This window comes from Mercenaria mercenaria, chromosome 16 (genome assembly GCF_021730395.1).
Source record: "Mercenaria mercenaria strain notata chromosome 16, MADL_Memer_1, whole genome shotgun sequence".
Taxonomy (NCBI): Eukaryota; Metazoa; Mollusca; class Bivalvia; order Venerida; family Veneridae; genus Mercenaria; species Mercenaria mercenaria.
Window position 1 is genome coordinate 72,763,278 of NC_069376.1, and position 12,312 is coordinate 72,775,589.

Below are 12,312 nucleotides of genomic sequence, written 5' to 3' on the forward strand. Positions count from 1 at the left end.
GCTTACTTCCCAAACTGAGTTCAGTTCTAACTCCAACCTCTCTCAAGCAGCTACCTGCCTTTAGCAGCCAGTCGGCTTACTTCCCAAACTGACGTTCATTCTAACTCCAACTCTCTCAAGCAGCTACCTGCCTTCAGCAGCCAGTCGGCTTACTTCCCAAACTGACGTTCAGTTCTAACTCCAACCTCTCTCAAGCAGCTACCTGCCTTCAGCAGCCAGTCGGCTTACTTCCCAAACTGACGTTCAGTTCTAACTCCAACCTCTCTCAAGCAGCTACCTGCCTTTAGCAGCGAGATTATGCTGCTCCTTTGGTTGGCTGCTTAACGCAGGTTTGACTGTATACGAAATGCAAACTTGAGTGCCTTACCTAGAATTTCTTGCAATTATTCTCACAATTTCTACAATATCATTGATTTCAATCTTTTCCCATTAAATATGATCGACAATGATGTAAGGATTTTTTCTAAACAAAATTTTTACTATAAACTCTTCCTCAAAATTTATTTAGTTAATAAAAAATCTGTTGCCTTATTTTTTTGTTAAATTCTGACACTTTCTAAAAACTCAGTTGTAATTTTCAGAATACTGCTTTCAAATAACCAACATTATTTGGTGTCATTTTGCTCTTCTGGACAGCCCAGCACAAACAAATATATCATTTTCTACAATTTTATTGTATACTATTTTTCGACATTTACAGAATATTGTTTGTTCGTGTTCAGAATGTCATGCTGCTTTTTTTACAGATCTGAATTGGGTCTGTGTTTTTACCACATTTTTCAAACATTTCCCCTTAAATGAACAATATAATGTGCTTTCAAGTTGCTTTTTAGAGAAAAACATCTCCCGCAAATTTCACAAGTGTAAGGTTTCTCTCCTGTATGCATTCTCATATGTCTTTTGAGATTTGCTGGGCCAGTGCAGGCTTTTCCACATTCTGGACACTGGTGGCATCTTTCTAGGTTCTGCAGCATTGTCTCAGTCATATGGGCTGAAAAAATAGAAGTATGAGCTTTAAAAGCAACTTTTATGAAATACCTTAACTATATTATTGATATAAATCACTCTTGAAAAGTTTTTAAATACTCTGAAATATCAATTTAGTATGTCACCTTCTAAAAACCTCGAGGTACAGTTTTGATTGTGGTATATCAATTTAGTTTGTCACCTTCTAAAAACCTTGAGGTACCGTTTTGGTTGTGGTATATTAATTTAGTATGTCACCTTCTAAAAACCTTGAGGTACCGTTTTGGTTGTGGTATATCAATTTGGTATGTCACCTTCTATAAAAAACCTTGAGGTACCGTATTGGTTGTGGTATATCAATTTAGTATGTCACCTTCTATAAAAACCTTGAGGTACCGTTTTGGTTGTGGTATATCAATTTAGTATGTCACCTATAAAAACCTTGAGGTATGGTTTAGACTGTGGTATATCAATTTGGTATGTCACCTTCTATAAAAACCTTGAGGTATGGTTTTGGTTGTGGTATATCAATTTAGTATGTCACCTTCTATAAAAACCTTGAGGTACCATTTTGGTTGTGGTATATCAATTTAGTATGTCACCTATAAAAGCCTTGAGGTACTGTTTTGACTGTGGTATATCAATTTGGTATGTCACCTTCTATAAAAACCTTGAGGTATGGTTTTGACTGTGGTATATCAATTTGGTATGTCACCTTCTATAAAAAACCTTGAGGTACCGTATTGGTTGTGGTATATCAATTTGGTATGTCACCTTCTATAAAAACCTTGAGGTACCATATTGGTTGTGGTATATCAATTTGGTATGTCACCTTCTATAAAAACCTTGAGGTATGGTTTTGACTGTGGTATATCAATTTGGTATGTCACCTTCTATAAAAACCTTGAGGTATGGTTTTGGTTGTGGTATATCAATTTAGTATGTCACCTTCTATAAAAACCTTGAGGTACCATTTTGGTTGTGGTATATCAATTTAGTATGTCACCTATAAAAGCCTTGAGGTACTGTTTTGACTGTGGTATATCAATTTGGTATGTCACCTTCTATAAAAACCTTGAGGTATGGTTTTGACTGTGGTATATCAATTTGGTATGTCACCTTCTATAAAAACCTCGAGGTATGGTTTTGGTTGTGGTTTATCAATTTAGTATGTCACCTTCTATAAAAACCTTGAGGTACCGTTTTGGTTGTGGTATATCAATTTAGTATGTCACCTTCTATAAAAACCTTGAGGTACCATTTTGGTTGTGGTATATCAATTTAGTATGTCACCTATAAAAGCCTTGAGGTACTGTTTTGACTGTGGTATATCAATTTGGTATGTCACCTTCTATAAAAACCTTGAGGTATGGTTTTGACTGTGGTATATCAATTTGGTATGTCACCTTCTATAAAAACCTTGAGGTATGGTTTTGGTTGTGGTATATCAATTTAGTATGTCACCTTCTATAAAAACCTTGAGGTACCGTTTTGGTTGTGGTATATCAATTTAGTATGTCACCTATAAAAGCCTTGAGGTACTGTTTTGACTGTGGTATATCAATTTGGTATGTCACCTTCTATAAAAACCTTGAGGTATGGTTTTGGCTGTGGTATATCAATTTGGTATGTCACCTTCTATAAAAACCTTGAGGTATGGTTTTGACTGTGGTATATCAATTTGGTATGTCACCTTCTATAAAAACCTTGAGGTATGGTTTTGGTTGTGGTATATCAATTTAGTATGTCACCTTCTATAAAAACCTTGAGGTACCGTTGGTTGTATACAATTTAGTATGTACACCATAAAAGCCTTGAGGTACGGTTTTGATGTGTATATAAGTTGGTATGTCACCTTCTATAAAAACCTTGAGTATGTTTTGGCTGTGGTATATCAATTGGTATGTCACCTTCTATAAAAACCTTGAGGTATGGTTTTGGTTGTGGTATATCAATTTAGATGTCACCTTCTATAAAACTTGAGGTACCGTTTTGGTTGTGGTATATCAATTTAGTATGTCACCTATAAAAGCCTTGAGGTACTGTTTTGACTGTGGTATATCAATTTGGTATGTCACCTTCTATAAAAACCTTGAGGTATGGTTTTGGCTGTGGTATATCAATTTGGTATGTCACCTTCTATAACAAGAGCTGTCCATAAGACAGCCAAGCTCGACTATTCGAAATATTGACCCAGAAGCAGGAAAATATTACCCAAAAAAGTTAAATATCAAAAGAGTTTTAAGTTCAAATGTGGGAATAATTTGACCAAAATGCATATCAGTTATGGGACTTGCTGCTATCAACTAGTTTTATAACCCCGAAGGCACATGAGAAGTTTCAATTCAATATCTGCATTAGTTTTGGAGATAGAAACTTGCATGTAAAACTTTAACCAGAATTTTCAAAGTCCAAAAGGGGGCATAATTTGCCCAAAATACATGCCAGAGTTATGGGACTTGATCCAGTGAGGTTAGTAATTGATCTAGAAAAAGAAAAAATAAGTTTCAAATCTATATGCATTTTAGTAATAGCTGTATGTACTTGCACGCAAAACTTTAACCAGAATTTGCTAAGTCCAAAAGGGGGCATAATTTGGCCAAAATGAAGGTCAGAGTTATGGGACTTGATCCTATCAACTAGTTTTATAACCCCCGAAGACACATGTGAAGTTTCAAATCAATATCTGTATTAGTTTTGGAGATAATAACTTGCATGTAAAACTTTAACCAAAATTTTCTAAGTCTAAAAGAGGGCATAATTTGCTCAAAAAACATGTCAGAGTTATGGGACTTGACCCAGTGAGGTTGGTAATTGATGTAGAAAAAGAAAAAATAAGTTTCAAATCTATATGCCTTTTAGAAATAGTTGTATGTACTTGCACGCAAAACTTTAACCAGAATTTTCTAAGTCCAAAAGGGGGCATAATTTGGCCAAAATGAAAGTCAGAGTTATGGGACTTGCTGCTATCAACTAGTTTTATAACCCCGAAGACACATGTGAAGTTTCAAATCAATATCTGCATTAGTTTTGGAGATAGTAACTTGCATGTAAAACTTTAACCAAAATTTTCTAAGTCCAAAAGGGGGCATAATTTGCTCAAAATACATGTCAGAGTTATGGGACTTGACCCAGAGAGGTTGGTAATTGACCTAGAAAAAGAAGAAATAAGTTTCAAAGCTATATGCCTTTCATTGATGACTGTATGTACTTGCATGCAAAAACTTAACCAAGGTGTGATGCCGACGCCGACGCCGACGCCGACGCCAGGGTGAGTAGAATAGCTAGACTATTCTTCGAATAGTCGAGCTAAAAACCTTGAGGTATGGTTTTGGCTGTGGTATATCAATTTGGTATGTCACCTTCTGTAAAAACCTTGAGGTATGGTTTTGGCTGTGGTATTGCTATAAACATAAATTTTAAAATTGCTTAAAGATGGTACAAATGCAAACAAGCACAAACAAGCTTATTAACAGTTTAATATACACAAAGATTTCCGACTGTGCAATATTTTTCAAACAGGATCATGAATGTCACTAAAATGAGCCACAAAGTGACTCACAGTTTTACATTTCAAATAAATACTGTTTTCATCTTTTTTGAAAAGAAATCAAGCAAAAGCGATTCCAAATTACATGTTGCAAAATGGCCATTGTATAATAGCATAATCAACAAGGTGGGCATCAATACAAATGTTGGGGAATCATGGCTAGAAAATATTTGCTGAAAGGACACATGCTTCATCAATGTGAATAATATCCCATTCAAACAGTAAAATACACGACATTGTAATATTTATCAAATTATGTAATGAAAAAAGTGAGTGTACACCTTATAATTTTACATTTTTTAGTAAATGTTTTCATTATAAGGAAGACACTCCCTTGACATGAAATGTATTTCTTCATATTAATGGACAAAATAACAACATGTTTTGTTGGTTTTCTTTGTTGTTTTTCCAAAACAAATATTAATGCTTCCAATTACACTGTTTTATATACACTCAGGAAGAGTAAAAACCAACATCCCGATACTATATTATCTTCGCATCAACAACAGAATAACATATGTGGTTACCTCTGATATTCTCAGCTAAACTATATATATAATTAAACCTCTTTTCGCATGAACATTAGAAGGGAATCCTGTGTTGCTATTCTGGACACAACATTTTCCTTAAATTAACTCTGCAAACAACTTGAAAAAGTTTGCCTCCATATGAACACCTGTATCGAATGTCAAATTACATTAAGAAACAACTTCTCCCACACAAATCTCAAATATAACAAACTTCCTTCAACAGGAATTTTTTCTTGCATCTTTTCCAACATTTCACTTAAGCAATTATCATCACAATTAGGTGATATTATGTTGCTTGTATGATGTATCAGTTTTTCCCTGTTCTGACTTGATGTTTCAATGTATACTCTGTCTTCATGTATACCGGTATAACAGAACAAGGTCCCATGTTGCTTTTACTGGGGGGAAACATAACACTTTATACAGCCCTGTTACATTTTCAAAGTGCTCCCTTCAAATGTACAATTGCATGTGATGTCAAGTTGCTTTTTTGAGCAAAACCCTTCCCACAAATCTGACAAGTGTAAGGCTTCTCTCCTGTATGTATTCTCATATGTCGTTTCAAGATTGCTGGCACAGAACAAACTTGTCCACATATTGGGCAAACGTGACCTTTCCTTCGTTTCTGGGGCTCTGTTTCAGTCCTAATATCTGAAAATACAATAATATTTCCTGTACACATGACTTTGTCACAAAATTACCTTCACTAATTTTTATATAATTGTTTTTATATCTAATTCTAAATGTTCTGAAATATTCAGTTATATAAACTAACTGGAGACTGAAATACTGTTGAAAAACGGCGTTAAAACCCAAAACAAACAAAATAAACTAACTGAAAGTCACAATCATTTGATTCAGTCTTCCAAAAACAAAACAACAAAAACAAGTGCCCTACACCATCTGTTTATTGCTATGGTTTCTGATTTATAATGATACTGAAGTGCTATGGAACAAAACAAAATCTAGTGTATAAAAATAATCACTATGTAACACTTTCTACAGTTTTATCTATTTTCCAAAGCTTTTATCTAAATATACAACAGAATGGGAAGTTTCAAAAAGTCACTTATTCTTGAAAAATCATTGTCCTAAAGACACTCCTAGTTAACATATTTATAAATGCATTGACACTTTCATGCTCCTATGGAAACAAATTATTGCCCTGTCAACATGTTTTTGCCAGTGTGCTTAAACTTTATCATTGCAAAACTGAATAAAAGCTGAGTACACTGGAAGTGGCTAGTGAAGGTCATTTTGAAAATGTGGTTTTAAATGTTTTATATGATCTTTTGTATCATTTGACCTAGTAACCTTGTTTATAGAACTCTGATACCACAATATCAAACTTGACCTGGATTCACTGAGGAAAACATCCTGATAAAGTTCTATGAAGATCAGACAGAAAATGTGGTCTCAAGTGTCAACAAGGTATTTTTCTCTCTCTGTAGAACTTGACCTTGACCACATACATAGGAACAAATATTCTGAAAAAGTTTTAAGGAGATATGTAAATATGTGACCTCTTAAGTGTTAACAATGTTCTTCTATTTTTAATTTTACCTCAATGTCACCTAATTTTAGACCATAGATAACCAACTTTCAAATATATGACCCAGATCTTATAAAGACATACTTCTGACAAAGTTCTTAAATGTAAGGTAAAATATGGCCTCTTAAAGATTCCTATAATTTCACATAGTTACCATGTGTTTTGAGTTTCACACTTGACCTGAATTTCATAAAGGAATTATCTGAGAAAGCTTTGTAAAGACAAGGTACAAATAAAAACCTCTAATATTAACAAGGTTTTACCATAATTTGACATGAAGACCTAATTTTGACTCTAACCTAGTCTGGCATTCTATTGAAGGAAATAATATGACAAGTTTCATAAATGTTTTCAACCACTATGTTATTTGGGAGCTAAGTTTAATAGATACTGTCATGTAAATACATCCAAAAGCAATGTTGAAAAGACATCTTCAACAAATGCACAATCATGTACAAACTGTCTGAAAAACATATGTATATACATACAATTAAACGTATTTTAAACAAAAAATAACTGGCTTACATTATTATATTTAAGAACAAAAGATAATGCAATACTTGCCAAACTAGCAATATGTCACAATCAAACACTTATTGATACTCAGTACTAACATGATAATCTTAGAGGCAAGAAAAGACGGGCGAAAAGATGACACTTGAAAGAAACAGATGTGATTACGGTAACTTTTATACAGGTTGCTGACGAGGCATGTTTTAATGCTGTTTTTTAACAATATTTCCGTTAACCTAACCAGTGTTCCTGGATTCCGTACCAGTACGAACCTGTTCTTTGCAAGTAACTGCCAACTTCCCCACACGAATCAGAGGTGGAGGACGGATAATTTCAGACACAATGTCTTTTATCAAATTGTCACGAAGAACATATGCCCCACCCGGGGATCAAACTCACGACCCCATGATCCGTAGATCGGCGATTTCCCTACTGAACTAGGTAGGCGGGTCGATGATGCATACGACCTACTTGAGGTCCATACAGCACTTGTCTAACACCTGGGTAACATCAAAATAGCAGGCAGGAGATAACTGGGAATGCCACGTTTAAACCAATACTATAATTATTTTTCTCAACACAACATTATCAACAAAGCAACTTCAATTTGTTACTGGACCCATTTTTGAGCAAAAAAAAAATATTTTGTGATATTGCAAATCTTTCACACTATCTGATGTCACACTGCTTTCTTTTAAAAACAGTTAACAGATTACGGACATCATATGATGTAACGGATGTTTGCAAATATATCCTTCATATTATTAACATTAGAAACAGTTCCTGTTGCACTCCTGGTTTTCTTCCACTCATCTACTTTTGTTTACAGTATGTTTTATTTTTCAATATTTTTTGTTCCGAACAAACTTATGTGTCATGTCACTTTCCATAGCGATACTTTCTCCATAAATCTAACATTTTGTAATGCTTTCAATGCATTGTTTTAAAACATTCCTTTCATATGAACAGCTGAATGTGATGTCAAGTTGCTTTTCTGGGCGAAACTCTTCCCACAAATCTGGCAGGTGAAAGGCTTCTCTCCAGTATGTATTCTCATATGTTGTTTCAAAACTGCTGGTACTGGACAGGCTTTTCCACATATCTGACAACTGTAACTTTTTCTTGGCCTCCAAGACTCATTCTCAGTCACAGTGGCTGTAAAAAAGAAAATGCATGCTGTTAACACATTTTGTTATATCAATAAACCGTGAAACACTGCTCAGTCAAGCAACAATGGCTTAGGAACCCGGGCTCACTTGAGCACCAATACCTCGAGAACCTGTGCTCACTAAAGCATAAATGCCTCTAGAACCTGGGCTCACCAGAGCATCAATGCCTCGAGAACCCAGGCTCACTAGAGCATCAATGCCTCAAGAACCCAGGCTCACTACAGCATCAATGCCTCAAGAACCCAGGCTCACTAGAGCATCAATGCCTCAAGAACCCAGGCTCACTACTGCATCAATGCCTCAAGAACCCAGGCTCACTACAGTATCAATGCCTCAAGAACCCAGGCTCACTACAGCATCAATGCCTCAAGAACCCAGGCTCACTACTGCATCAATGCCTCAAGAACCCAGGCTCACTACTGCATAAATGCCTCAAGAACCCAGGCTCACTACTGCATCAATGCCTCAAGAACCCAGGCTCACTACAGTATCAATGCCTCAAGAACCCAGGCTCACTACAGCATCAATGCCTCAAGAACCCAGGCTCACTACAGCATCAATGCCTCAAGAACCCAGGCTCACTACAGCATCAATGCCTCTTGAAAGAACCCAGGCTCACTACAGCATCATTGCCTCAAGAACCCAGGCTCTCTACAGCATCAATGCCTCAAGAACCCAGGCTAACTACAGCATCAATGCCTCAAGAACCCAGGCTCACTAGAGCAAGGACTTCGGACACTTTCTATATGAATTTGCCTACTCCAAGAGTGAAAAATAAACCACTAAGAAATAAGTATTTAATTACATATGCCATCAAAATACATATTTAAGGTTATTTCTTAAAGTCAAATTTTCAATATTTGTTTCATAAAACGGTGATTTTTGTTCTAAATAGAATTACGTACCCTGTTATATAGATATAAAAAAGTGTTTTGCTTTATACAACATTGTTCCCACTCGTGCATCAAAACCATATTTGGCCAGCATATGTAGATATTAATTATACACATTTTCTATTACTTCTATTAACAGTACTTTTAAACAAAAAATATAACTACAGGGTGTTCCCAAATGTAAAGTAACCAATACTTTTTATATTCATTTTTAATAAATTGATAGTCACATATTTTTACATCTGTTTGTAACTCAGATACTATACAAATGTTTGAAAGGGTACACATAGGCATGTTATACATGTATAGTATTGAGAGAAGCAAATACTGTGAATTCATTATTATTCGTTGGGTTAAATTTTCATTGGCTTAACCTGGTTGTTTGTTGCAGTAGATTGGCAAATACGGCTTTAACATACTTGCAACACACCAGGTAATCTTCTGCATGCCCCCCTCGCGACGAGCACGCCACTAGCGATGAGGATGTTATTTATTTTCCATTTTGTTTTTTATTATTTTTTGTATTTTTTATATATTTTTCATTTCTTTATTTTTTCATCTTCTGTGCGTTTATATTTATTTCTTTTAGACACATACTTAATGTCACACGCATTCATCACTTCATGTTCTTCCTTCTGTGAAAACTGAATTGAACACTGTTCTTTGCGGCGGACTAGGCCTAAACACTACAAAAAAGAGGCAATATGTACACAGCAGTTAATCTGATCCTAACAATAGTCTATCCAAAAGAAATAACGCTTAGCACTGGTATGCCTGTGATCCATAGGTCAAAAACAGTAGCTTCATGGCAGGTCATATCAGTGACGGATTCACATTCAGTGTGATGCCACAAAAGTGATGTGTGAAGTCGCTTTCCATGCAGATGGCATATATAAATACGACTAGACGCGAAAACGAACTAAAAGGTCCAGCCAAGTTTCAGGTGGATTTTTTATGCAGCGACCTACTTCTACTTTAGCCCTACAAATGACACATTTCGAATGTGTTTTGCCAACTTCAGCCCTGATTAGACAACATTATCTTTAGACTGGTTGTTGTCAGACTTATCCCGATTTAACTTTTTCCGATACAGCTTCCTTAGGCAAGCCCCACAAAGAACTGTCATTTTGGATACATTTTTATTACATGTTTAAGCCAAATGAGCCGTGCCATGAGAAAACCAACATAGTGGCATTGCGACCAGCATTGATCCAGACCAGCCTGGGCATCTGCACAGTCTGGTCAGGATCCATGCTGTTCGCTTTCAAAGCCTGTTGGGATTAGACCAACCGTTCGCGAACAGCACGGATCCTGACTAGTCTGCACAGATGCCCAGGCTGGTCTGGATCCATGCTGGTCGCAATTGCACTATGTTGGTTTTCTCATGGCGCGGCTCAAATGTTATCTGTGCCACTGGTACTTATCCCAAGCAAGAACCAACTGCCTTTTCTTAGTATTATGTTATACAGCACACAAATATCTGCCATCACTCATAACAGAACTATACAGACATGTACATGTACTTAAATAACTACCTGAACCACTGTAATAAAACTGACCGGTCACTTATACATGTATATCTATTCACACATGAAATGCATCAATAACTTTACATTACGAACGGTATATAGATAATTCAAGTACAGATTGTTTGCAAAAATATCGTTCTATTTTCTACTTATTTATAGGATTTTAATCTTAAAATGTTATTTTTTCTTAAATAAACAGATTTTGTCACTTTATTCGACTGGAATTCATATATTTAAAACTTCCGTAATGTGATGACATTATATTTTTACGGAAATTAAACATTTAATTTTTTCAATAAAATATACCCTAGCCTAGATAAAATAAGAAAAGCATCTTGATAGGAACAGATACAAACCAGTTTCTGCTGTAATAAGTTAACTAACACATTGGTTTATCATTGACTCGAAACGATTTGGGTATTGTTTAAATACTTAATGAGAATTTTGCCTTCAAAGTATAGGCTAGAAGCATATGATAGTGTCCGAAGTCCTTTGTGTGGTCCTGGTTGTTTTCCTAATATTTTCGATATGAAATTATCTCAGCTGGGTCTAGCATCAACAACCTGATCACTTAAGGTTCTTCCGCAAATTGAAATTAGAAATTCATGTGAAAAATCAGAATCCTCGAAACAGCTTTCGAAATGCAATGACACAAAAAATATATGATAAAAGTTGAAAAGATATATCTGTAGGTAAACTTGCGAGCATGAAAGCTACGTTGAACCCTATCTCCACAGTGCTTTGGAAGAAAATGAGTGAACATTTTTGGTGCAAAATTTCGGTATCGTATGCAACCTAAATTGCTATAAGATATTTACTTTCAAATCAAAGAAATGCCAAAATAGTGCACACGAGCGTTACTTTTTCAAGAAAATGTCGTTAAACACTCTAATGCGCAAAACACGTGCACAGTTTTTCTAAAATATTTCGCCGCCATGTTTATTTCAAGGAATTAAATATATGATTGTTCTTTTACCTCAGATTTCCTTTCTGAAATATATATGCCTCCTTATTCATTGTTAGAGATATCCATTTAGTATAGTTTAGCACTGCCCGATCTCCTTGATCTGTTACCGATCCTTTACATTTAAAGAATAAACGCAATGTGTAATGATAGTTTTTCGCTTTACACACCACCTTTGGACAAGAAAGGCGTTTCACTTAAAATGTGTAAGCATCCGCTGGCAAAATATTATTGAAAGATCGGAACTTTTTTTAAAATAAAGTTCAATTTCAATCATTTTCAAAAACTGGAAATATTGCACATTGTGTTGAATACATAAATAAAACAAAAAACCCCAAAATAAACCATTTTAGAACTTTTCCGGGAACTATAAGTTTCAGCCGAACAACGCATTTCAGGATGACACAAAACTGGTTTCTCTTTTTAAAGTTTGTAAACAGTGTCAAAGTTCACCTGAGGAACATTGCTGAAAAAGTAAAAGTGCTTACTTGTTTCAGTTTTACATCCAGTAGAAAACGATCAACTTTCAACTTTAAATGCATAGATGTTCTAAAATTATTCCAATATCAAAAACCGTCCGATCTTTTCCGTGATAAATAAAACGAAGCAAATTTAACTATTTGTTTACACTTTAACCATGTGAAAT

The 12,312-nt window shown here is 35.2% G+C and overlaps 1 protein-coding gene across 13 annotated transcripts in view; it reads right to left on the reverse strand.

The window, feature by feature from the left end:
* The window catches only part of LOC123540611 (zinc finger protein 202-like), a 170,031-nt gene that overhangs the window by 53,100 nt on the left and 104,619 nt on the right, over positions 1–12,312 (reverse strand). The window contains exon 5 of one of the 13 annotated variants that reach the window (XM_045325811.2): positions 656–991. The exons of 10 other annotated variants lie outside the window; for them this stretch is intronic. In XM_045325811.2, coding sequence (XP_045181746.2) covers positions 780–991 — 212 coding nt within the window. In that variant the 3' untranslated portion in view covers positions 656–779. Of the gene's footprint in view, positions 1–655; positions 992–4,425; positions 5,698–5,938; positions 8,267–12,312 lie in introns of those variants that run through there. 2 more of the 13 variants (XM_053527424.1, XM_053527426.1) reach the window with 2 other exon arrangements.